The sequence below is a fragment of the Balaenoptera musculus genome, chromosome 11 (assembly GCF_009873245.2).
Source record: "Balaenoptera musculus isolate JJ_BM4_2016_0621 chromosome 11, mBalMus1.pri.v3, whole genome shotgun sequence".
Taxonomy (NCBI): Eukaryota; Metazoa; Chordata; class Mammalia; order Artiodactyla; family Balaenopteridae; genus Balaenoptera; species Balaenoptera musculus.
In genome coordinates, this window is record NC_045795.1 from 55709649 (window position 1) to 55737062 (window position 27414).

The 27414-nt window shown below is 46.0% G+C and overlaps 1 protein-coding gene across 5 annotated transcripts in view; it reads left to right on the forward strand.

Annotated features, from left to right (window-relative positions):
• Window positions 1-27414, forward strand: part of ITGA9 (integrin subunit alpha 9) — a 354859-nt gene that overhangs the window by 52718 nt on the left and 274727 nt on the right. For all 5 annotated transcript variants that reach the window (XM_036868321.1, XM_036868322.1, XM_036868324.1 and 2 more), the window contains exons 8-14: window positions 1321-1389; window positions 6390-6527; window positions 9656-9761; window positions 10526-10620; window positions 14566-14656; window positions 16872-16917; window positions 22741-22895. In XM_036868321.1, the coding sequence (XP_036724216.1) occupies window positions 1321-1389; window positions 6390-6527; window positions 9656-9761; window positions 10526-10620; window positions 14566-14656; window positions 16872-16917; window positions 22741-22895 (700 nt within the window). The remainder of the gene's footprint in view (window positions 1-1320; window positions 1390-6389; window positions 6528-9655; window positions 9762-10525; window positions 10621-14565; window positions 14657-16871; window positions 16918-22740; window positions 22896-27414) is intronic.

The window sequence follows — 27414 nt, forward strand, 5'->3', positions numbered from 1 at the left end:
TATAGTCCCTGTCAAGCCTTAGGATGAGAATGGTACTTAAAACTGATAGAGCCAGGCAGAGGGCATCCTGGATCTAGTTAACAAAGATGAACATAAAAATGCTGCTTTCAGCTGGATCCCCTGAGAGGTGCTGGGGAGACTGGTCGTAGTTGGCAAAGTTGCTGACGGTTCCACATTGCCAGGCATGGGAGCTGGTACAGACTTGCTTCCCAAGGACCCCAGGATGGCTCTCTGGCCTTCAGGATCTTGGTGGTTATCGTTTCTGGTATTGGGGCAGGAAAGCATTCACACTAAGATGGTGATTCCTGACCCCATGGGAGGCTCCCTGACACTGGTTCTCATGGGACACTCGCTCTTCCCTTAAGATGCAACTTGAAAAAGAGCTTCCACACTCATGTCATTTAGCAAGTTCTACACAAACAGTCCTTTCTGTGGTGGAAATTCATGGTGTAAATGCACAGGCTAAAGGCTTTGAAAGGTCCCCAGTAAAGGAATTTATTTAATGTTTAACTCTGGCATTTTGCAAACTAAATACATATTTACCCAAGCAGATCTCATGACACTAACGTTCTGTGGAATCACTTTGTCTAAAATACTCACGTCCATCCCTCCTCTTACACAGTTGGCCCTCCCTACCTGCGGGTTTCCACATCTGTGGATTCAACCAAACATGGATGGAAAATATTTGGGGAAAAAAATTCTAGAAAGTTCTAAAAGCAAATCTTGAATTTGCCACCCAACTATTTACATAGCATTTACACTGTATTTACAACTATTTACATAGCATTTACACTGTATTTACAACTATTTACATAGTATTTACATTGTGTTAGATAGTCTAAGTAATGTAGGGATGATTGCTTAGGTTATATGCAAACACTACTCCATTTTACTTAAGGGACTTGAGCATCTGTGGATTTTGCTATCCTGGGGGTTCTGGAGCCCCATCCCCCACAAACGCCAAAGGATGACTGTATTGTGATACCTGCTAAAGCTCTAACTAATAGGAAGGAAGGAAGTGTTTCGAGGAAGAAAATCCTTTTCCCAGGAGTTGACTTTTTGGTAGTAATTTGGAAGCTCCTTAGGTCTTACTGGGCATGGCTTCCATAAACATTGTGGCTCAGGAGGCATGGAGGTGATTTCTGCCTCAGGATTGAAGGACAGTTTCTTTGCAGAGTGGGTAAAATGATTTGTCATCAGCTAGTGTAGGCACACCTGCATGTGTCTGGTCAGGCATTTACATAGAACTCCCAGAAGGATGCTGATAAATATCTTTGGTCATTGCTTCCATCTTAACTGGATTTTTTTTTCCTTCCATAGGTTTATATTTTTAGAGCTGACCGAAGATCGGGCACCTTAATTAAGATTTTTCAGGCATCAGGTAAAAAGGTGAGATCCTTGGGATTAGTGTCTTGTTTGTTTGTTTGAGAGATGTCATCATGTGGGAATCAGGTCTTACTTTTTAGAATATTGGTTTAAAGGCCCATCTGTGCCCTACATTTACATGACATGTTCAGTTGCATGTTGGAGCCTTTACCTTCTCAGCATTGTGTGTGACCTGCAGATTCCTGGGATTCACGTGTACTGAGACGGGGAGCGAGATGAGTTTGTACACGGGCAAGTTACAGCACAGAGGTCTAAAAGGTTGTCTGCGGTTCAGATACTCATCAAAATGACTATGTACTCTGTTTCTTTCTGCCTTTATCTTTCTGCCTCTCTGTCCCTCTCCGTCTGTCTTTCTCCCAGCTCCAGAGAGATCAGGCATTGTTGAGTACAGATACATGACCGATTACTTTCAAAGGAGGCAGGCAGATAGATGGTTCTCACTCTCCCTATCTCACCAACCCAAAGCTGCCCCTCCTGCTTACATCCCAAGCCCTCTGCCACCATCGCCATGGAGACTGTTGCCACACAAAAAACAAACAAATATCACCAGGTTCCTTTTAGAACTTTGAAATAGAAATAGCTGGGGAAGGCTGCCCTGAAATTAGTCCTGGGCAAGGTTTATCTGCCTGTGTCATCTTATTATCCTTACCCTGTTGCTAATTCTCTCTCCATTTCCTGCAAGTTTCCATTATATTGTACCGTAGTCTGAAATTAAGGCAGGTAGAGATTCCTTTGATTAATAAGCACCATTTTTTGTGGGCTTATCAGTGGTGCACACCTTGGCATGGCTTCGATCGGCAGGATTGTTTGGTAAGATTGGCCGCTCTAAGAGGAGACAAGTTTAGGTGGGGAGGTGAAGGGGGTGATTTGAAGAGTTGTCTTGGTAGAGGCTGTAGTGAGCTCGGGGAAGAAGCACAGGACTTGGGACTTGGGACTTGGGAGGGAGATTTGAGGAGATTAGTAAAATTGCCTTCTGACATTCTCCTACCATTACACTAAGAAGAGGGGGAAAAAATGATGTTTCCATCCTGGGTGGGCCATGTGCCCCAGTTCAGGTCCTGCTGTGTTAGACCTGCCTCATGCCAGCCTGGCACCACTGCATATTGTTCTGATGGGGAGTCATAGTCTGAGTTCCAGAAATCCCACTCACAAGTAGAGCTTTTTGCAGTTTTAACAACCATCATGTGTATTTTTAGTATATAACTGTCATAACCTTTTCAATAAAAAATACATCACCAAACTCAGTTTTGTGAGGTTTTCCCTGAGAGCAGCTCTGCGTTCCCCCGGGAACTATGCAAGCCTGTGTTATTTTAACATTTCCAAAACCCCAAAGCAACAACACTGGAAAAAGACTGTGAGCAATTCTGCAAAAAAAGGATTTCCAAGCACCTCTAAAGTTAGAAAATAAATAACCCCGTGCCATTTCTGAGAAAGAGTCCCAAAGAGCAAGTAGGGTGTAAATGCTGCTAAGCCTAACATTTTAGCTCTTTATCCAAAAAAAATAAATGGGTGAGTTTTCCTGTGGAAAACCCTCCCTCCCTCCCTCTGCTCCCCTTCCAATGTACCTCGGCTTGACAGCATGAAATTATTCCCCCCCCAGCTTTATTGAGATATAATTGATATATAACACGTTCAAGGTGTACAGTGTGATGACTTGGTACACGTATATATTGTGAAATGATGACCACACTGAGGTTTGCTAACACATCTATCATCTTACGTAACTACTGTTTTTTTTAGGGAGTCTTTAAAGTGAATTGTGGGGCTTAAACACACTTATCACCCTATTTTTATTATTTTTAAAATTTATTTCTTTTTTTTGCTGCACTTTGTGGCGTGCGGGATCTTAGTTCCCCAACGAGGGATCAAACCCATGCCCCCTGCAGTGGGAGTATGGAGTCTTAACCACTGGACCACCAGGGAAGTCCCTATCACCCTATTTTTAGAATATTTTCATGTTCAGCTGTCACCGTGCCTCCCCGCTGCTTCCTGTGTCCCCACCTCCACTGCCCGCTGCCTGTGCCCAGGACAGGCCCAGCTGATGCTAGTCATCCTGGTGTAAACAACAGTCTATAATTGGGCCCTTTCTCTTTCCCAGAACCCTCCCTGTTTAGATGATAGCTTTCATGGCTACCCATCTGTGTCTGGGTCATGGGCAGGTTTGGGGGAGCAGATTTGAGAGTGGGTGATGTGAGAGGGAAAGGTTTGAGAACCTGCTTTTCCAAATTTCCCGAGGACATGATGACGTGGGTTCCAGCACAGACCAACCTGCAGGTCAGCTTGAGTGTCCTCATTATGACACGACAGGGCTCCCTGAGGAGGGGACCATGGGCCAGCTGTCTCACTCCCAGCTCCAGAGCTGCCATTCATTTTCCTTGGGGCTCTTCTTGCCCTCACCTTGAACCATTGTAACATATGTCCTTCACTCTGCCATCTTGTTTCACCATCTTCCAGCTTACCCCCGTCATCATCTTTCTGATTTTGAAATAAACCATTACTCCCTTTAGACATCTTATTCTGCTTGTGGCAGAAGAAATGAGAAATTCTTGTCCCACTGACTTCTCCATTATTTCAGTGGGAAAGGACATGACCCCAGGCTTTCAAAGGATGCCTTTGCTTTACCCCTGTGTCCGGAGCCACACATAGAGGAGGGTTCTGACTCAGGAAACCCCTGATCCACTTCTGCTTCTGTGTGGCCAGAATCTGGTCAGAGAGTTCTGTCTCCTGGCCGTAAGAGAGACAAAACCCCAAATGGTTCTGGTCTTTACTGGTTGACATCCTTCGTATAGTGCACTCAAGAAATCACCAATACACGTGCAATTCCATTGCTATGACATGTGTCCTCATACTTCCAGGCTGATGGGAGAGCTCTGATCAAGGAACACTCACCCCAAAGCATGTCGTTGCCCTATCGAAGTTTCATTGCAGTAATTGAGTATGTGAAGTGTTTATATGTCAAAACTTAGATAGGAAACTTCACGTACGGGGATTTCTGATTGAACACCGATGAAGATGCCAAGTTAAATAGACCATTGGAATGAAACAAATAGTTCCCCTGGGACTCAGCCAGAGAGAACAGCCAGCAGCTTCGGTCTTCAGGGCCTTGCCTGGGTCTTAGCGGTTTCTTTTACTAAAGTCAAGATAGGGACATTGGCAAGGCCACTGAATTGGTGACTGTCAACTGGTTTCTGCCCACCCCCCCACCCCATGATTCTGAAACTTCCCTGTGCCCTTCTCCCTTGGGAAGGGGGCAGGTGGGGATGGGGGTTGGGTGGAAGTGACCTCGGCAAGTGACTGGGAGGGACTTGAGTCCTTTCCCAGGCTGAGCTGCAGGAAATAGACCAAAGTACCCTCCACCTCTCTCAAACTCCCCTGGGTTAGCTACCAACAAACAGTAAAAGAAAATGCTTGTTCATGTCTGTAAAACCAGAGCCCTTTTATTTGAAAACATTTATTTTAAAAGGATAGATTTTTTTTTTTTTTTTTTTAATTAAAAACAGAGGTCGCCCACTGGCAGCCTTTGGAAAGGATACAGCCTACAAAAATTTTCATTTGGCCTGCATGGTATGTTTGTTTATTATTTTTTAATATGAATTAGTTGTCAGCATTTTAAAAATAGGCAATTCAAATAAAATTTTAGAGCTTTGGTTTCTCTTGAAAAATGAGATGGTTGGCCTTTTCTGGGTCAATCAGGAGTTGAGTGCCCCTGGGTGGGGATTGCTCCTTTAGCTGGGTCTGTGGACTCTAGTTTGCTGTAGTCTCCACCATTCTCTATCGTTTCTTAGACACAGAAGCTGAGTGTCACTCGCCACCTGTAAGCATGCCTGCACTGTTGTTTGCTTTTTCCTTATACCTGTTGTATCACCTGCCTGGATCCCATTGGATTGTGTTTGAGACCCCCAATTTAAAATAACAGGTACTGAGTCAGACAGAGAAAGACAAAGCACATTATACCACTTATATGTGGAATCTAAAAAAATGATACAAATGAACTTATTTACAAAACAGAAATAGACTCACAGACATAGAAACCAAATTTAGGATACCAAAGGGGAAAGGTGGTGGGGGGAGGGATAAATTAGGAGTTTGAGATTAACAGAAACACATTAATAAATATGAAATAGCTAAACAACAAGGGCCTACCGTGTAGCACAGGGAACTATATTCAGTATCCTGATTGAATATAATTGAATATAGTAATCGAATATATATTGAATATAGTAATAACATAATGGGAAAGAATCTAAAAAAGTATGTGTGTATATATATGGAAAAGAATTTTTTCAGATTCTTTTCCATATATATGTATACATACACATGTATAACTGAATCACTTTGCTGTACACCTGAAACTAATACGTTGTAAATCAACTATACTTCAATTAAAAAAATAGTAAAAAATAAAATAACAGGTACTGAATTAAGCTATGATTAAGCCAATATAACCTGGCTGTTTTCCTTCATCCTCCAAATGGTCTTCTGAGTTGTACCTTTTTCTGTTACTTCAGCTCACACCTTCCTAACCAATCTTCAGCTATGCCCAGGACTGGGCGAGGGTAATCTGTTTCCCATGTAACATTTATTTTCATGCCTGCCTTGTGCTGTGAAATTCCATATTCCTAACTTGCTCGGCCTTGTCAAATGTCTGATATACGAGGCACTTTTATTATGGCTGTAACCTATGTCTGCAGCCTCAGCTTGCATTTGTAAAAGCAGTACCTTGTTCTCCAGGGATCAGTCCATTTGTTTCCCCCTTGGTGGGGCTCCAAGCCAGCGAACGTGGGTCTCACTTTGACCGGGGGGCCCACGTGGCTGCCAGGAGGCCAGGGGAGTCGGGATCTCACCGTGGCCCAGGCATTCTGGTTTCCAGGGTGGCATGGCTGGCACAGCCTCCGAGGGGCTTGGGAGCAGATGTTTGTCAGGCTGGGCAGCTGGAGGAAGGCAGGGGCCTTGTGTGTGAGGACGGACACTGAACGCTTTGTTGCAACTTGACTTGGTTGCAGATGGGCTCTTACTTCGGCTCCTCCTTATGTGCAGTTGACCTGAACGTGGACGGCCTCTCTGACCTGCTCGTGGGGGCCCCCATGTTTTCTGAGATCAGGGACGAAGGACAGGTCACTGTCTACATCAACAGAGGAAACGTGAGTACAGAGCTGGGCAACATGTGGACAGGGTGTGGGAGAGGGATGTTGGCCCGGGGGAGTAGTGACTGAGCCCCATCACCCAGAGGAGGTAAAAAGACACGCTTCTTACCTTCAAAAAGCTCCGTGTTCCATCAATGGAAAGTTATACTCAGTGTTATGACTGCAAACATACAGGGGTCCAGAAAAATCTTAATGACTAAAGTTGAGTGATTCCTATGTACCAGGAACCGTTTCTCCTGCTTCCTGTGAATGATTTCAATGACATGTGCACATGGTATCGGGGGTCCCCATTTTTCAGGTGAAAAAACTGAGGCTCAGAGAGGTTAAGTCACTTGCCCCAAATCACACAGATAAGAAGCAGTGGGGCTGGGATTTGAACGCAGGCAAACTGGCTTCGGAGGTGGCATGCTTCATCTCTGTTATTTTGTCTCCTTGGGACTATATACACACCTGCCCACGGAGGCAGAGAAGCCTTCTCAGAGGACATGATGGCTGGGAGGAATCTTGAAGAAGAATGTGAGTTAGATAGACAGGCGGGAGTGGGCTGGGAGCTGGGCAAGTGGATTGAGGTGTGAGGCAGTGGGACCATAGTTCAGCGTGTTGGGACTGGGAGGGGTGGATGGGGGCCACTGTAGTGGCCAAGGGCTATAGTCACGATGTCCCTTATTCTGCAGAACCATGAAAAGGATGTGGCCGAGTCAGAAAGATGTCTCTGCAGCACAGTGGAGGGTGGGTGGGGGCAGGGGCTGAGGGGCAGCAGTGCAGCCGTGGGTGCAGGAGACCAATGAGAAAGTAGAATCTTTTCAGGATCTAGAGGAAAGAATATTCAACAAGAGGGAAATGGTTAAATGAATAAATCCTGTGACCACCAGCCTTTAGCTAACATGAGAAAATGCTTATGAGATAATCACTGAAAAAGCAGGATAAAGACTGCATGTACAAACAACCTTTAAAAATGTACAAAATACATAGAGAATGTAAATAGATCTCTCTGGGTGGTGGTGCTTGGGTAGATATTTAGCTTTATCTTTATCCAAACTGTGAGAATGTAATTCTTTCATAATCAAAAAAGTCAGTAAAAGTGTACTTTTAAGCAGTGACCAAGGTGTTAGTTATCCTAATCGGGAGGGGGTGGTGGTGTTTAGCTATAACTACGTGGGCAGATGCCAGAAAGAAAGGGCAGTTATTTAAAGAGGAGCCAGGGGAAGTTAGAGCCTTGAGCTTTCTTGGATGTTTGCAAACTCTTTGGGAAGGTGGATCTAAAACCTGGGAGGAAAGATGCTTCCTGGTACCTGTTGCAACAACTCATGGCACCTGCATCTGCACTGACCTTCCAGGAAGGGGGGACAAGGCAGGTGAGGGGAGAAGTGAGTTGGTCGTTATGGAGATGAGAACAGCTGGCATTCAGTAGCTGCTGGCCACCATATATGCAGGAGACTGCTGCGTTTGCATGGGTGTTAACTTGTGAGGCAATAAGGTGACCAGCCCAACAGCCCCAGGGCATGGAATCTTGGAGCAGGATAATCCCCCAGACCTTCTGCGGCAGCTGGCACCCACACATCCCAACCCCAGTCAATGTTTCTTAATGCCATGTGGTTACCCTAAGTACAAGGGTATTCTTATTTCTGTTGAACTTCATCTTATGTGATTAATGATTGCAGGGCAGTGTCGAGGAGCGGGAATAAATGATGACTTGCCTTTGAATCTTGGTGTTGCCACTTACTAGCCTGTGTGATGTGGACAAATAGCTTGAAATCAGCAGCTCAGTTTCCTCACCTGTAAAGTGGGCAGAGTCATAAGGTTTTCCTTATAGAGTCACTGTGTGATTTAAATGAGGATGAGGATATACAGTGCCTGGTACATACAAGGAATCAATGTTTCTCTCTTTCTTCACCACACTGATGGGAAGAAATCACATATTTGTGTTGTGGGGCAGAGGTTTCGTTGACTTAAGAACTCATCACACCTTTACTGTTTGCAAGTTGTTTGAGTACAGTGGAAAAAAAAAGATTTAGTTGTAACAAAAGCTTTGGGATGGCTTGTGGATGTACAGTGGGTCTGAGTGCCTCTACCTGGGGGCAGGGTTAGACACTCTTGTGCCTCAAAACATTGTGTGTGTGTGTTTTTTTAAATATTTTATTTATTCTTTCATTCATTCATTCATGGCTGCATTGCGTCCTAGTTGCAGTGCACGGGATATTTGTTGTGGTGCGCGGGATCTTTGCTGCGCTCGGACTTCTCTCTAGTTGTGGCGCGCGATCTCCAGAGTGCGTGGGCTCTGTAGTTTGCGGCAGGCGGGCTCTCTAGTTGAGGCGCCTGGGCTTAGTTGCCCCGTGACACGTGGGATCTTAGTTCCCCGACTAGGCATCGAACCCAAGTCCCCTGCATTGGAAGGCAGATTCTTAACCACTGGACTACCAGGGAAGTCCCTCAGATGGTGTTTTAATGCTCTGATAGTCATGTGCCAATGATTTGGGGGTAAAGTGGGCGTGACTTTTAGTGACACCATCACCATTGACCGCTCCCTCTGTTGGTTGGTGTTTGCTTAGGAAATCCAAACCACACGTGAAAATGGGCACAGTCGTGTGTCCTGTTATCACTGCTCCCACCCCTTAACCAAGAACTATTGGGTGTTGGGTTTTCTGAACCATGAGTCCCTCTGCCAAGATTACTAATACATGCACCCTACAAAACAGCTTTATAAATTTGTACCAGAAGGCAGAGGAGAGCAGAAATGGAAATATGTACTCCCTCTAAAACAACTTTGGGGATATTGCGGGGAGAGGAGACTGTGGGGACAAGCAGGTAGGTTGGTTAATAGGTTGGTGTATAGAGCGTTAGGACAAGGGAGAGGTTTAGTCATCAGTGGCCAACAATGGGTCTCCTTCCCTCTAAAATGCATCTCAGGCAATCGGAGACCTTCATGGCAGCCAGGTGGAAGGAGCTCATTTGGCCACCAGTGGGTGGGTTCAGGGGGAAGTTTGGGTGCCTGGGATTCTGCCCAGGTGTTTCCTGTCCATGGGTGTGCTGCAGGGCAGGGCGGCGTTCCCGGCTCTGTTTTTTCATTCTTTTTTTGGTTATTCTGTTTGTTTTGTTTCCCGTTTTCCCTCCATCCTGTTTCCCAGGGAGCCCTGGAGGAGCAGCTGGCCCTGAGTGGGGATGGCGCCTACAATGCACACTTTGGGGAGAGCATCGCCAACCTGGGCGACCTCGATGATGACGGGTTCCCAGGTCAGTGAGCTCGTACCTGCCCTCTAACTTGCCCCTGTCGTGGGCGCTCTGGGGTCTACCTGCCCATGGCAAGGCCCATCCACGTACACTGGGGAGAGGACGCCTGTTAGAAACCACATTTTCTGTGTAGACACAGGACTGAGCCCTGAGCCCACTGGAGTTTTGCTTCCATGAAATCCCTTCTCATCAGCTCAGTGCTCTTTGCTATGTGTTTGTGGTGCAGTGAACCTTGCGGCTGGTCCATAGGGGCTTCTATGGCAGCCAAGTCTGAACCAGCTTCCTCTTGCTACAAACCTTTCTTGTTTCTGAGCCTCTGATGCTCCACGATGCTCTGAGAGCATGGAGGAAGATCTAGTTGTCAGTTTGTGAGAGTAACGTTGATTTTTTTGGTAAAGGGAATACCATTTTATATAATTCCTTTACCCAAGAATAGAGGTGACTGTCTCAGTTATGCAATAACCATTGTCTATGGAGTTCCCTTCTCAGACAGACATTAGGGTGGGTGGTTTCTTTTATTGGATAGATCAATAACTTATTCCTATGAGGATGAGGGAGAAATTTTCTGGAAGTAACCTCTTCTCAGCTTCTATAATTTTCTTTCTACGTTTTTTTTTTTTCCTGCTGCTAAGAGATAATGTGCCTAGTTTAATGCTTGAACAAGCAGCAACCAAGAAATTTCTAGACATTATGGCAGGAATTAGAGAATCCACCATTATGTTACTCCACATGGCTTTTCTAACCCAGAGCTGCTTTTCTCCCCCTAGATGTGGCCATTGGCGCACCCAAGGAGGATGACTTTTCAGGAGCGGTGTACATCTATCACGGTGATGCCAGTGGGATGGTCCCTCAGTACTCCATGGTAATTGGTGTGAGAGTGTCGTGGCTGCTGTTCATACATCATTCCACAGATACACACAACACACGGCATTGTGCCTGCCTTCACCTTCCCCCCCTCCAGTGGAAGACACAAACCATTGAGACTGCTTTTTAAATCAAAACATATTTATAGACTCCCGAGTTTGCTCATATCCAGGGAGGCATTCTGCCTACAAAAGATAAGATCCAAATTCTTAGCCAGAGTTAGAATGATTTATGTAAGAAGAGGTGGATTGCTTTTTCTGGTTACTGCTTTGCCAACCATCTGTGCTAAGCCAAAGGAATATCTTGTAAAATATAATCTAGATAGACAGTGGTCCATGGAGGAGGGACATGAAAGCTGTCACAGGGCTGTTGTCACAGTTGGCATTAAAACGGGGAGCTGGTTAAAGCCCTGGCCTCGTGCCCCAGACTTGGGAACGTGGAAGTGGTGAGTTCTGTTTTTTGCCATATCAGCTTGGAGTTCAGTCTTGCTGATGGTGTCAAGCCCAGCCCCTGGGAAAAAAGGAAGTCACTCTCTGGACAGAAGCATGGTCAGGATGTTTGTGGATGTCTGCACGTAGAGTGGCACAGGCCTGGGTCTTTCTCCCAGTGGGTCAGCGACAGAAAGGGACTGAGCACATGTCGAGAAATTTCCAATCAGCACCTGCTGATTTACTGAACATTTACTACGTGCTAACCGCCTCCTATTCATGCTGACATTTCTCATCACCAAGGAGCTTGCCTTGTATCTTGATTATTGCAAAGGAAACAAAACTTTGAACTGAGTCCTGTTCTTATAAAATGTTCTATAACATGAAATAGGAAAGTATCGAAAGCTGTCCATGTACTAAAGTCTCTAGGTAAGAAAAGGGTTTGCCAGTTGATTTTAAGAGGCAGTGCATATGTGTAAGTTCAAGGTGTATGTTCCTAATTGTTCTTCCTGCAGCAGATATGAGTTAGCTAATGAAGGGTTGAGGGCTGGCTGGTTTGCTGCCACTTGAGCCCAGATTCCCTCTGCTGGGCCTCCTGCTCGGCTCCGTGACTCTTGCAAGAGGCAGATGCCAAGGGAGGTGCTGGCGAGAGCAGGGATGCTTCCTGAGCGCCTGCTCTGCCCTCTCGCCTTCAGTCCTCAGAATAGCCCTGTGAGATGGGCACCTTGGTTATCCACCTTTTATTTACGAGGTGACTCCAGGCCAGGGAGGTTAATTAACATGCCCATGGTCACCAGCTAGGAAATGGCAATTTGACCATGAACCTTTGCCAGTCTGACTCCCAACCCTCTTACTGCAACCACCGCCCTCAACTCCACATCGGGAAAAAGGAACGCTCGGGAAGCTCAGTTGGAAAACTCAGAACTATGGAAGCTTATTTGTCTGTGAGGCATATATACTCTGAGGGGCATTTATCTACATGGACCATCCTCTGTGCATTAGAAATGAGTAGTGGTGGGAATAAACTCCTAGAGGATTTAGCTGAGGTGGCAGGAGGAAGAGGGCTCTGGGCACAGTTTGGGGGCCACATCCGTGTCCCAGGGGCTGCTCTACCCTGGGTCAGGAACGCTGTTCCCACTGTCACAAGCTGAAAGTCATCCAGGGAGCAGCCTTCTTTGTGCCGCCATCGAGGTCACTCTCCACGCTTCCTCCTGGAAGCTTGTTCCCGGACCTGGGAAGCTAATCACACAGAGAGGCAGCCTGTGAGAGACCCCCGGCTTCCCCTCCTCCGGCGGCCCTCTCGTGTTTGTTGTGTTGCTGGGCGGACTCCCTGCAGAGAACTGAGGTATAAATTTTGTGGTCAGCGCGGATTGTCTTTAGTAGGAAGCAGGGATCAGCAGCTGGACCCGTCCTGCCTTTGTCAGCACGCAGCCTGGCTCATTAGCTCTAACAAAGAGAAGTGGTTTGGGGCTCTTTAAAAAAAAAAAAAAGAAAAAAAGAAACAACCATGATTACACGTTTCCAGACTCCTAATATGTATGTGATAAGGTTTGTGATTTTAAAGGAAGAAAAATCCTTTAACGCCAGGTTCTCTCCAGGGCCCAGGTCTGGACAGAGCGGGCATTGTGTGGGTGAACTACAGGAGGAAGTCAGAAACAAGTCTGGGCAAGGGAATCGCTTTTCTTTGGCCCAGATTGGTGTTATTTCTGCTGGATGCGTTGTGAGATCAGGGTCTAAAGTTCTTCCATATAACTCTGTAACTCATTCCTCTTTCTCGAGTTTACCATGAAAAGTGTTGATTTTAAGATCCTTGTGCGCCTTTCTCAATTTGAGAGCCCTCCGGGCATGTCACGGCGGTCCCTGTGATCTTTCTCCTGCCATCAGGACACCGCATGTAAACCTGGTGAAGTGGAGGTTTCCCAAGGCTCCTGGTTTTCATTTAGAGTTATTAGCATCGAGCAGACTTATCTTCCTGGCTTTATGGCCTAATGGCCTGCAGATGTTTGTGGGATAACTTAAGCCTGCATCGCCACCCCCAAAAGGACCACCCCTTCACTCTTCCCTGCTTGTCTCAGCCACAGCAAACCTTAGAAATGCAAACCCAGGGCAAGCTGCTGCTCGCATCATTGGACCTCAGAGCCGAGATGGTCTGCTTCAAGATGTGACTTTTAAGAAACGTGCAGATGCACATCCGTGTTTCCTTAGACAGAGCCATCGGGGATGTGGGGCTCTGCCTGTTATCAAGAAACACTTCTTCAGTGTTTCCCTACAGTGTTCTGATTTGAGCTTTGATGCTTGCACATTTCCTGTTGGATGGTTTCACTGAGGTGGCAGGCGGAGGGTTATTTGCAGTTATCGGCCGCTGCAGGGTGGGGGAGTCCCTGCTGTCTCCATCTGTAAACCCTGTAGGAACACCTCCTCCCCATACTTGTGACTTCTTTGCAGGATGACTCAGTGAGGAAAAGGATAAGGCAAGAAAGTCCCAAGTGAGCCACGACTATGTGTAAACCTGGTTCTGACATGGAGGTTGCTGTGTGGCATGAAAACAAAGCATTTCGCTTACCTTCTACATCGAGGGCCTTGGGAGGGAAGCCTCCCCAGGGAGACTGTTTAGAGAAAGGGAAGAAAGAACAGGTCAGATCCCAGAACATGGCACTTTTCTGATTCAGGAAGTTTGATATCTTTGTGAGGAACTGTGCCACACAAGCATGGATGTGTGACAGAGGCTGGTTGTATAGTGAATATTCTTGGACCAACACAGCATGTGTTGTGTTAGCATCTGTTGAACGTAATGATGAAGGAGAGGTAAGTACGGATGCCCTGTGGCAGAGGAGCTGTCAATGCTGAATGGTCAGTTGAAGGCTGCCTTTTAGGAGGAAGGGTGGCTTCAGCTAAGTGTTTGGATTTCCTATAGTTTGTAGAAGGTTCAGGACCATGGAGTTCTAGATGTACTAGGTAGAGCTGTTTCATCCTGTCTGTGATGCCCAGGAGCCTGTAGATCTTTTGGTTGGCTTGATGGAGAGCTGTCGTGCTAATTCCTGTCCACCTAGGGAACAGCTGACGTGTGCCTCTTAGGAGTGTTCCATGTTTACTACATGTTTGGGTAGAGAGATAGAAGGACAGTATGTTCTTAGAATTTCAGCCAGCTATACCTGTATAAACACAAAAGAGAACCTCCCTTAGAAGTGGAAGTTAACCTTGATCCATTTGGAACTTCATTCAACACATCAAAACACTAACACACTCATCTGGGTGGCTTTTTCATTAGCACTGAGCTTAGAAAAAATTTTAAATGGTGACATTTGACTAAGGCAAGTAATAATAAAGGAGTGCATGGTCTTCAGCTGCCTGCTAAAGCCCCCCACCCCCTGCCCCGATAAAGTTCGGACTATGATTTTTTTCTTTGAACAACTTCAAGACCAGGTGTCCTAGGGAAGCTGCCCTAAAACAGTCACTGGTTCTTATTTGTGACCGTGCTCCTTCCGGTGACTCAATCTCCCTATTATCTGTTTCAGAAACTTTCTGGGCGGAAGATAAGTCCGGGTCTGCAGATGTTTGGTCAGTCCATATCAGGAGGCATTGATATGGATGGAAATGGCTATCCCGGTAAGCTATTTTTCTTTAAAAGCATATGAGATAAGCAAAGATAACCAGTCTGGTAAGCGTGATCACAGATGTGACCTGGATTTAGGATTAGGAAAATTCATACAGTAGAATAGGGTATTTTGCTTGGTGTTTGACTTTTAAGATGAAAGTAGTGTTAAAGTTTATTTTTCATTTTTAAAATGTTCTACTCCAAAGGGTTTAAGCACCAGGAAGGTGGATTTTTGCAGTGATTTCTGTGGCAGCAAGTCTTTCTGATAAAGACCAAAAGCACTCCCCACATTTAAAATGATAACTAGTGAAGCCTCATGTTTGCCTTGATATTTGAGCATGTTCAGAGGCGTCTTCCTCTTGAGAATGAAGAAGGCACTGAGCAAACCCCCACACCCACCCCCGCCGTGAGACGAGTATTGAGAGAAACACTTGGAGCAGGAAGAAAACCATGTCATCTCCCTGACGGACAAAACAGACCTTCACCATTCAAGGCTGGCTGGCTTGTCTTCAGGGTTAATTAATGCCTTGTGGTGACTGAGACTGATTGAATAAAAATGTACGATTTCAAACCCCAATCCCAAGTGATATCCGGTGTAGGTAAAATTGACTGGGCAATGGAGTAGTGGTTCCTTTGCTGCCTGAAGGGGATGGAGTAGGTGAGGTGAGGAAACAAAGAGAAGAATTTGGAAAACCCCTAAATCATCATGGAATTCAGAAGAAATGTCCCTGAAACTCTAGGTCATCTTGCTATCTTGAGAAAGTGTTTCTTTCCATTTAAAATGCCTCAGAAGGATCTGTGAAAATGAATGCAATCTTGTACGAGTCTTTTTAGGTTTGAGAAAGCAGTTCTTGTTCTGGGCAATTTGTAGCCATCCCTAAATAATACCTACCATTGGTTTAGCACTCTAATATGTGCAGAATGCTTCCCCGTGCAATGTACATCATATAGTTACCCCATAGGTAGCTAAAGATAGGGGTGTCTCCCCAGTTTACAGACAAGGATACTGAGCCTCAGAGAACTAAGGGCATCAGAGACCACATCATTGTGGACGGGGACCCAGGCTGCTTCTCTGTAGTTGCACGGTGAGCAGGTATGGTCACACTTCACGACGGATGTGGATTTCTTATCTTGCATTTTTCATGAAAGAAATGGCAAGTGTGTCAGGTTCTTTTATTTTCAAATATCCAGGCAATTTAAAAAGGCTATTAGAAAATAGCAAAATTAACAAGCATACCCAAGTGCAGAAATTTTAGCAGCCCTGCAATCCACAGATAATGCTCTTTGTTTTTCCTTAATGAGGACGTCGTGTAGATGTAGGGATTCAGATGCTTGGTTCTGTGAAGTAGTCATGGGAACCGCAGGGCTGAGAGGTTTATATTTGAGGGGAGGAAAGGCAGAGAGCTGTTGGATGAATGCATACTTCCTAAATTAAATTTTTTAGGAATAAACATTACCAGCTAACACTTGTCTTGATTTATAGTTTGCCAAGTATTTTCATGAGTTTTCTGATTTTAATATCTGATTTAACGTATTTAATAAATATATTGAACAAGTGTGTAATAAATATATTCTGATTTAAATATTATGAAATATTGTCAACTTTTGAAGAAGACAGTGGGGATAATTATCTCCATTGTGCAGACAAGGACACAGAGAGACTCCGGGGTCACATAGAGTGAGGGGTGGAATGGAGATGATTCACATGTTCTACAGAACTTAGAGCTTTTCCCAAGAGTCATTTAATTCCAAGTGTCCCCCTCTCTGATTCTCTGATGTCCAAAAGAAATATAATGTGAGCCACTTACATAATTTAAAATATTCTAGTAACTGCTAAAAAGATAAAAAGAAACAGGTGAAATTAATTTTCATAATGTTTAATTTAGCCCAATGTATGTAACACATTATCATCTCAACATACAATCAATATAAAAATTATTAATGAGATCGTTAATGTTTTTTGGTACCAGGTCTTTAAAATTGTTTCCTGTCTTACACATACAGCACATCTCGGTGCAGACCAGCACGTTTTGGGGTCTCAGCAGCAACATCTGGTGATTGACTGCCATACGGGGCAGTGTGGCTCTAACTCCTACAAAGTCATTTCAGAGCCCGGGGGGGCCCCCTGACCTTGAGGCTGGCCTCCATTGCCGTGGAGCCCCTTGACAGCGGGTGGGTGAAATGGGCTTCAGCAAGTTTCTGAATCTGTAAACTTGTGGTTTTCAGATGTAACTATTGGAGCTTTCATGTCGGACAGTGTGGTTCTCCTAAGGTGAGATGCTTCTCTCTTTCCTCTTGGCTCTTCGTGGGTGAGGGATGGAATTTGGTTGGGGAGGGGGGCCCAGGGGAGTTATTCATCATTAGTCAGCAGTCACTCTGCCCTGTTCCTTGCAGGCAGAGGTGCTTGGTAAGTGCGAGTGCTGCCTTTGTTTTTTCATCCTTGCTATCCTCTATCCCAGGGTTTCCAGCCAGTGGGCCTTGAGTGGTTTACGTGTGTGAGAGGATAGCATCCCTGGAGCTTCTAGGAAGAGTTGGGGTTTTTGCCTTTTGCCGTGAACAATCCCTTCCATAGATGTGCTCTACACATGGTATCATTTCCTGTGGGCGCCATGACACTGCCCTATCCCATCTCTTCATCCCTGCACCCTTCATCCCGGCTTCCCCACCTTGTAGTCCCCAGCCCCCCAGGGCCTGGGAGCCTCCTGCCCCCTCATTCTTTGGTGGCAGCAGAGTGTGAGGGACATGAGCTCAGACCCAGTCCTCGCTGTGAAACCCATGCAGTCTGGATCTCTCCTGCAAAGGCCAGCGGGCTGCCGGCCCACCCATGAACCCTCTCCAAGTATTTCTGTCTCTGTGACTCAGAGAAAGCAACATTACACTTTGGAGCGGGAGCCAACTCATAGGTTTTGTTAACAACCTGATTTCAGAACTTTCTAAAATAGGCTAGTAGGATCTTAGAGCTGGAAGGGATCCCAGAGGCCATGGATTTCCACACCCTAGATTCCTCTCATTCAGCAGGGCCTTCCTCTGAGTCTCCACCACAGGACCACACAGCCTCCTCTAGAAGGACGTAGTGCCCAGGGTGGGGGCTTAGTAACTTCTGAGGGGACCAGTTCTCCCACAGGTAATGAAAAATGTTAAATTGTTCAAGCTAGTTACTTTGCACACACTTAACTGACAAATGCTAATTTCAAGGTTTGTCATATTGGCAGCAGTCAGAATTGTCTTTAAGAAAATCCATGTATAACTTACTTTTTCAAGATGATGATCATAAAATTCCTGAGTCAGAAATGACTCTGCTACTCCAGGGATTATAATACTTCTAATATCACCCACTACTCATTTACTGAGCACCACAATGGGCAGATAATTGTGGGGAAACATAATATTTCAGGCATTGTCCATTCTACACCAAGGGGATTAGTTAAAGCAAGCCATAAATACATCATAAAACCTCAGCTATATAATGAAATATGTGATAGCTGCTATATGAACAGTATAGATAATAAATATTCTAAGGATTTAGAAAAGATGATGAACAACACCCTAGGGATGCTCTAGACAGAGACTTGGATCATATTTTCTCATCAAGACACATAGCCTCAAGGGCCTTTGGCTTTCAAGTTCTTTCTTTCCTAAGAGTTGGCTTAACATGGCCAATCATGTTGGAAATGAAATGAATAAATTTAATATGACATCCCCCCACCCCCCGACAAATGCTAAATTGTTAAAGAGGCAGAATAGCCTTAAGGTTAAGAGTGTAAACTCTGGGGCCAGGTGGTCTGGGTTCAAACCCTAACTCTGCCCTTACAAGGTGAGTTTCCTGGGCAAGTCTGGTAACCTCTGCTTCAGGATTGTCATCTGTTAAAAAGGCAATAATAGTACTTACCTCACTGGGTATCATAAGTTCTTATGAGAGCTCAGTGAGCTAGAACAGTGCCTGGTTTAAGTGCTCAATAAATGTTAGCAATTCTGACATCAGTTGGGTTTAATTTGCCTGCCTCAAAGTCTGCTTCTTGGTCCCCTATCTTCCATATAACAGCCCTTCAGTATTTGAAGGTGGTGGCTGTGTCCCTCGGGTGGTGACTTCAGTAAGATGAGTCCTTTAATTACTCCCCACAGGACTGGATTTCTACTTTATCACCCCTTCTTCTGGGTTGGTAGTTTTTCAGGTGGAACAGCTTTCATAGCTCCAGATGGTTGCGGTTGGACTTGTGAAGCCAGGGCTCTGGCTGGTGGCCTCACGAAGTCATTTTCCCTCTCCTCACTCTTCTGAGCAGTGTGCCCTGGCTTCTCAGGATTCCCCTTGAATAAAATGTGTTCCCCCACTTCTCTTAGTGGAAACCAGGCCCTCTCCAAACTGGGAGCTTCTGGCACAAAAGGCACATCTCATAGGTTCTGCTTTTTCATCATTCTTGTATTTTATAAGCTTGTAGCTGTGAGCTCTAACCCAGAGGGGCTTGTTTCCTTCTGTCCTCTGATGTGAGGGACAGCCCTCCCCAGGGGTTTGCTCACACATGGGTGTAAACATAAAGCGAGGCAGTTACACATGGATGGGAGACCACAGACCCCAGCCTGGGATGGAGGGTTGAATCGGATGAGGTGAACTCTAACGGGGCCAGATGTAGAGTCCATCGAAGAGAACGCCTGGAAGCACTCCCGGGGAGGGGAGGCTTTAGGAGCAGGGCCAGGAGCACCGGCTTGGACGGGGAGGTCCACGGAAGGCCGTGACAGCCACTGCAGGGGTGCATAGGGGTGCTGAGCTCACCGTAACCCATTCCCTCATTCATTCTGCTCTGTGCATTGACCTGTTGAGACATGAAGTAGCTCCCTGGAGTAATGGATGGCGTTGGGGATATCCCAGTTAGTGGTCTAACACCTTCACCAGGGTGCGGGCTCATTATGTGTCCCCCCCCCCATCTCTGCCCTGCAAGCAACACGACCCCACAGAAGGCCAGGGTCACTGGAGCAACACCACGTCAGAAAGTATTCTGACTGGTTTTATTATTTACCTGGAAGTTAAATATCAGGATCAAATCAAATATCAGAATTTGAACTATCCGAGAAGCATCAGAAAGAAGTATTCCATGGAAAAAGAAGATGTGGTATATATATATATATATATATATATATATATATATATATATATATATATACAATGGAATATTACTCAGCTATAAGAAAGAATGAAATAATGCCATTTGCAGCAACACGGATAAACCTAGAGATGATCATACTAAGTGAAGTAAGCCAGGCAGAGAAAGACAAATACCATATCTCACTTATAGGTGGAATCTAAAATAATGATACAAATGAACTTATTTACATAACAGAGATAGAATCACAGACATAGAAAACAAATTTCTGGTTACCAAAGGGGAAAGGTGGGGGGAGGGATAAATTAGGAGTTTGGGATTCACATATACACACTACTATATGTAAAATAGATAAACAACAAGGTCCTACTGTACAGCACAGGGAACTAGACTCAATATCATATAATAATCTATAAGGGAAAAGAATCTGAAAAAGAATAGATATATGTATATGTGTAACTGAATCCCTTTGCTGTACACCTGAAACTCACACAACATTGTAAATCAACTATATTTCAATTAAAAAAAAAGTATTCCAGCCACCAGCTTCTTTAAAGTCTCAAGCACATTTGTGGTGCTGTCTTTGGGTGCCCCTTTGCTTTCATCTCAGACTGTGAAACCCAGTCTCCCGCCCCCCAGGGGTGTGGGTTGGCCAAGCTCTGCCCTCAGGAAGTTTGTTCTCTGGGATTAGCTCAAGAGGGCAGGCCTGGTGTTAGGGTGATAGGCGCCTGGTGTTAATGCCATTGAAGATCAAAGGAAGTGATCAGAGAGGCTTATGAAAGATTTCTGGGCTTTTCCTGGTCCAAAAACAATACTTGGAGTTGAAACAAAAAGGCTTGAGGGAACTGATCTGATGGATGTTGGAGATGTGCTTGTGAAGTTCCTGGTCTGTCATTTCAAAGGATTGTTGTTTTTTTTTTTTTTCTTTTTAACAATGGCTCATGGAGGTCCTTTTGTGTGTACCACTCACTTCTGCTTCCTGCTCACCTCGCTGTCCCCTGCCAGGCTCTGCCAGGAGAGGAGGCGTCCTCCCCACGAGGGGGCCCTGGGGTGATAGGAGGGCCTGGGCTGCTTCTGTGCAGTGACTGGCAGGACACATGGGCAGCTGGGGCTCTCACAGGGTGGACGCCCTGTTTTGTGAAACTTTGGCTCCTCCTGTGGTTTTCAATCCCTTGGCCTGAGAGGAGGTTTCACCCATTTAACAAGGTTTTTGTTTGTTTTAATTTTTATTGGAGTATAGTTGATTTACAGTGTTGTGTTAGTTTCAGGTGTACAGCAAGGTGAATCAGTTATACATATACATATATCCACTCTTTTTAAGATTCTTCTCCCATATAGGCCATTACAGAGTATTGAGTAGAGTTCCCTGTGCTAGACAGTAGGTCCTTATTAGTTATCTATTTTATATGTAGTAGTGTGTATATGTCAATCCCAATCTCCCAATTTATCCCTCCCACCCTTTCCTCCCTGGTAACCGTAAGTTTGTTTTCTACATCTGTGATTCTATTTCTGTTTTGTAAGTAAGTTCATATAACAAGCGTTTTTGAACACTTACTCTCCTGGGAATATCAGGATGAACTCACCAGGATTCCCACCCCCCTCGGAGGGCCTACAGGGCGGGTGGGGTGGGTTTGGAAATGGACAGTGACCTTAGTTAGTAGGTGAGGTGAGGTGTGAACACAGTGCCGGGAACACAGAGAAGGAAGACACCCAAGTGCCCGGGGTGCTAAGGAACACTCGAGCATTTTCTAAGGATGAACCCAGAAGGAAGTTGGAAAACCGGCTATTGGATTTCTTCCAGGCAGCGCTGTTGTCTGACTTCCATTAGACCTACAGCTGTATCTGCTCTGGGATCCTGCAGTTCCTTTCTACCTGTCACAGCTGTTCCTCTCTTGACCCATGTCTCAAGGCAGTGCTGGCAATAGTGAAATCCCCTAACCCCATCTGGGCCATGCAGCTCCTCGCTTCCTTTTTTCTCTGAGGTTTTCCTTAACGCTTTCTTTTCTCAGAGTTGGTGTTGGTCCTGGTTCCCATCTGTCTTGTCCCCCCTGGATGCTCTTTGTGGGATCACTGAACACAAGTGAGGTCATTGTTCTCAAGCTGCTAATGCCCCTTAATCTTGTTATGTCACCCCAGTGGCGTGAAGGCCGAGGCTCCTTGGAGGTAAAAGGGTCTTTTTGTGAGGCCTGGAGGGGAGAAGGTTAAGCCATAGCTTAGGAGAACGGTCCCTCAGCAGATGTTTGCAACAAGAGCAGAATGGTGTGATTCACTCTCCGCTTCTGTTGGGGCGCCCCCGGGGAGTCCCCAGAAGGCCAGCAATGATGGATGGAGTCCATCCATCAGGCCCTGGGGGGTGATCCCTGTCGGTGAGAGGAGTGTGGTTGTTTATTGGGTTTCACTTGGTCCCACCACCAGGCAGGTTGATTTCTTCAGCTCTAAAGTGCTTTGCTGTTACCAGCTGGGACTCCATTCATCAAGGTCTTTTAGAAAAATACTTAATGAATTGATGGGAGTAAATGAAGAGAGTAGGTTTGACCCACTGGATGGGACTTTGCAGTTCATGCTTGTAATGGCAGTAAATGCTTTGGGGAATTCCTGCTTGTGTATCTATTTCTTGAGTCACGGCGTCCCCTATAGGGACGCCTCTTAAATCTATTCCTATCTTCCTAATATAATGGAAATCAGAACTTAACTGGTGAAATTTTAAATAATCTCTCAACATCTGGTGGTTCATTTACGGCTTCAAGCAGATAGATGTGTTTTGTTAACAACTAACTTGCCTTCATTATTGGGAAGATAACCATTCATTTATTGGGAAATAAGCTGAGAAACCGGAGAAAAGGATTTGCAGAGCACCCTGGCCATTCTCTCTTGGGCTATTTCACACTTTAATTAGAGGCTGGGCTGAAGCCCTGGGATTTGTCCTGTTGGTTTAGTTCTCATTTGGTTCTGAGTGCTGCTCTTCACCGTGACTAAGTCACCTTCCTCTTGACCTGTAGGGCGAGACCCGTCATCACAATGGATGTCTCCATCTTCCTCCCCACCTCCATCAACATCACGGCGCCCCAGTGTCACGATGGCCAGCAGCCTGTGAACTGCCTGAACGTCACCGCCTGCTTTAGCTTCCACGGCAAGCACGTTCCGGGAGAAATAGGTAAAGAGCCACTGAGTCAGGGCTCAGCATAGCCATCTTAGCTGGAGTGGGCATGTGGGGTCATGGGCAGCCAAGGGATGTTTCTGGGGTTCCCTCCCGCTGTGCATCCCAGCTGGTTTTGTAGGCAGTAGGTCCACAGGCTAGATGCCCTTTCCCCCTGAGGTTCCCCCTCTTCTTTTCTTACCATTGTTTTTCTAATTCATTGCAACCTCTAGCTCTCAGACAAATAATATTTGACTCTAAGCATCCTTTCTCCAAATGTCCATGGACCAGACTGAAACCTCACTGGGCCACGGGTGGGATAGGTGGTGGGGCTTGTGGAAATGCAGTGAATAGCCTGGCCCTTCTGGAACATTCCATGCAGTTAGAAAAAAGAAGTGGTGGGACTTTGGAGGCTGTCCTTTGAGCTTGCAACACCAGTCAGATGTCAGGGGCTTGTGTTCTTTACTGTGGAATCAGAGACCGAGGAGGGGTGGTGGGATTAGGATTGCTGAGTTTTACAAAGGCTCAGGCTTCCAAAAGGTGGGGAAGCTGCTTTGTTAGCTTCAGATGTTGGAGAAGGGGCAGGCGAACCCTGGCCAGTGGCAGCTGTCCCTGCCGTTTCTCTGACTGGGAGAGGGCGACTTGCTGGCCCAGCTCCAGGGACTGGGCCAAGCCCTGGAATAAGATAGGATCAGTGTGGATTAGAATTCAAAGTGTGTGGTCACCTGAAGGAAATGAATCTGGAGCAGCTGTGCAGATTAAGAGGTCTTTTGTTTTAACTTGAAAGACTGATTGAATAATAGAAAGTAGAGTTCCAGGAAAATGAAAAAAAAAACAAAACAATAAACACCACCACCATTAAGGACATGGACTCATTGAATTTCTTAGACAATTTTTGTGTCATGAGTGTCTACCCTCCCTACTCACTGTGTAGTCCTTGGACCAGCAGTATCAGCATCTCCTGGGAGCTTGTTAGAAATGCAGAATCGGAGCCCTGATCTGAACCTCTGAACCAGAAACTGCATTTAGCAAGATCCCCACAAGATGCTGGTACATTTAAGTTTGAGAAGCTCTGCTCTGGAGCGCATGTGTGTGGGCGCCCAGACATGCAGAGTTCACGTGCACACACTATTCCATTTCTCCGCTGCACCTTGAATGCTCTACCTTATTTAACAATATGCTAATCCTTCTAGGCTGTTTCATTGGCATTTCTCTTGACCTTCAGGTGGATTGAATAAGCTCAACAATGAAACCTTGTGCTTTTTATATGAATTTTTAAAAAAGAACTTAGAAATTTCAAAACTGAATATAAATTTACTGTGAACTTGGGACTTGGTTAGTGAGAGAAGACTAACAAACTTTTTGTGTGCAACCCAGTGAGAAAAAGATACTTGGTCTGGATCATACAGGTCTCGGTGAAGCCAAGAGTTGAATTCTGGTCTGATGATACTACTGCTTTCCAAACTATTGCTTTCCAGAAATGATTTCCCACCACCTCCCTAATTGTTTAAGGCACCACATTCTCTAGGAAAAAAATGTTCTGATGGTCTTGGGACTCATATATCCTCTGCCTAATTAGATGGTGTGTCCTTTATCAATACCAACTTGTGATGTAGTTGAACTCCATTAAAAAACATTTTAAAAGAATTGTTGAGTTGAAGATTACTTCTGTTGTGTTTAAAAATAAGCAGAACTACTCTACAACTCTAAGAAAAGCAAGCAATTAATAGTTCATGTGTGTGTTCATTTGACAAATATTTACCGTTCGCCTGCACGGGCCAGCCATGTCCTCACGGAGTTTTTAATGGGAATTAGAAGAAGTTTCTGTTTTGATCCTGAAGCTGCATACACAGTTTTCAGACTCATTAACTACCTCACTGTGGTGGTGAAAATGGAGGTAAGTTGGTAGAGCAGGAATAGAGGAGAAGAAACCAAGATGCAAGTTTTTTTTTTATTTTTTATTAATTAATTAATTTATTTATTTATGGCTGTGTTGGGTCTTCGTTTCTTTGCAAGGGCTTTGTCTAGTTGTGGCAAGCGGGGCCACTCTTCATCGTGGTGCGCGGGCCTCTCACTATCGCGGCCTCTCTTGTTGTGGAGCACAGGCTCCAGACGCGCAGGCTCAGTAATTGTGGCTCACGGGCCCAGTTGCTCCGTGGCATGTGGGATCTTCCCAGACCAGGGCTCGAACCCATGTCCCCTACATTGGCAGGCAGATTCTCAACCACTGCGCCACCAGGGAAGCCCCAAGATGCAAGTTTTGAACAAGAGTGATTTCAGAGCATATGAGATCAGTGGGAGAGCAAACTCTGATTTGTAGGTTCAGAGGCTGAGCCAGGAGGAGATGTGGGTTTCTCCTCATGCTGCCCCCACAAGTGGATCCTTCTGGAACCCCAGTCACCGGGGCCCCTTTCATTGACCCTGGTCATCGGGGACTCTTTCCTTGACCCCAGTCATTGGGGCCCCTTTCATTGACCTCCAGGCAGAATTATAATTAAGGTCCAGGCTAGCAATGGCCCTTCAGTGCTGGGGTATGATGGAAGAGACAGGCTGTCGGATGACATCCAGTATTGCCTTCATGGGCAGCAACCTGGCTAATGTCCACCTTAGGGTGTGGAATTTTGAGCAGGAGCACCTGCCCCAGTGCAGGTTACTTCCTTACCCTCCATCTGCCACATGGGTTCATTGATGAAATTAGACATCCCTTGACAGTCTAAGGCGATGTTTGCCCACATTTATTTAAGATTCAGGCGTGAAGAGGATAACTGGGGACTTTGGGTATTCGTAGGGCAAAGCAGGAAATTTTCTATCCCTGGCATTTTCTGTCCCTTCCCCTGCCATTCAGGGAAATGAGCTATATCTCAGTCTTCGCAGTAAAGGGAGAAATGTAGAAATCTGCTGCAAAATAAGCTGGCAGGGGAACGCAGAGAGTTTGAGGAGGGAATGATGGGAAGTCATGATGGTGTGATGAGGAATCAGGTGGAGGCAAAGTAGCCGGGTGGATCCAGATGTGGGCGGAGTGCAGCATAGAAGCAGCCCCTTGGTTCTGTACCACCGGGAAGATCAGGTCCCCCGTTTCCATATGCAGTAAGGATGGGAGCACCTTCAGCACACAGACATCCTCCTCTCTCCTCCAGGCCCAGCAGCCAGTGCTGGCCAGCTCAGTGTCATCACTCAGGCCTCTGCGTTGGGAGAGAGTTCCAGGGCTGGAACTCCAGTTACGAGCCTTCCTCGCTCTCACTGCTGGCAGCTGCACAAGAGCATGTTAGTGGTGGTTTTGGCATGGCGTGCTTGACAAGTGGGTATGTTCCAGGCACCTCTCAGTGTCTGCATATCCAGAGCTGAGTCTGTCAGCAGAACGGCTGAATTTGGGCAAGACAGCCTGGGCAGTGCAATAAAGAGGCGCCGGTTGTGTGCTAGGTACTTCTGAACAGTTGTCAGAAGTGGCATATATCTGCTGGCATCTTCAGCTGCGGGACCACCCTGGGGATGTCTTGGGGGGCCATAAGCGGTTGACGTTATAGTCATCTCTTTGGTTTTTTCTCTCCCTTGGGATCTGATGGGGCTGAAGCATACACACAGAGAAGGGACTCCTTTTGCCTCTTCATTTTCTGCGTTGGTAATGAAAAAACCAAAGCTCCCACTTGGTCACAGAACATTCAGGGCCAGCTGATGACCCAGGCCACTAGAGGGGCTGCTGTGGCTTCTGGCAATGCCGTGGGAACTACAGAGGTTCTTTACAGGGGTGACTCTGCCTTGGCGCCAGTGACAGCTTGGCAGGGTCCATTCAGGAAGACGGAAACCACACCAGTTATTTTAACAGAGAGCGTTTAACGTTTGGAATCAGTTAAGCAGGTCATGGAGGACCCGGAAGTAACTGCAGGAAGCAGCCACCACTTCTAGGTCTGCACCAGGGATCTCAAAGGCGGTTCCCAGACCGGCCGCCACAGCAGTACATGGAATCTTGTTAGACATGTGAATTCTGCCTGATTCGGAAACTCTGAGGGTGGGGTCCAGCAAAACGTGTTTTAAAGGAATTTATATATATATATATATATAAATTTATTTATTTATTTATTTATTGGCTGAGTTTGGTCTTTGTTGCTGCGTGCGGGCTTTCTCTAGTTGTGGCGAGCAGGGGCTACTCTTTGTTGCGGTGCACAGGTTTCTCATTGCGGTGGCTTCTCTTGTTGTGGAGCACAGGCTCTAGGCGCGCAGGCTTCAGCGGTTGTGGCTCGCGGGCTCTAGAGCACAGGCTCAGTAGTTGTGGCTCACGGGCTTTGTTGCTCTGTGGCGTGTGGGATCTTCCCGGACCAGGGCTCGAACCCGTGTCCCCTGCATTAGCAGGCAGATTCTTAACCACTGCACCACCAGGGAAGCCCGCAAAATGTGTTTTAACAAGCCTGCAGCTGGCTTAGGTTTGAGAACCTCTGGTCAAGGGGAACAAAGTTTGGAAAAGGTTATACATGTGGTGGACCACTTCCTTGGGGTCATCAGAACCTAGAAGCTTGGAGAAGTGACCTTGAGGACCTGGCAT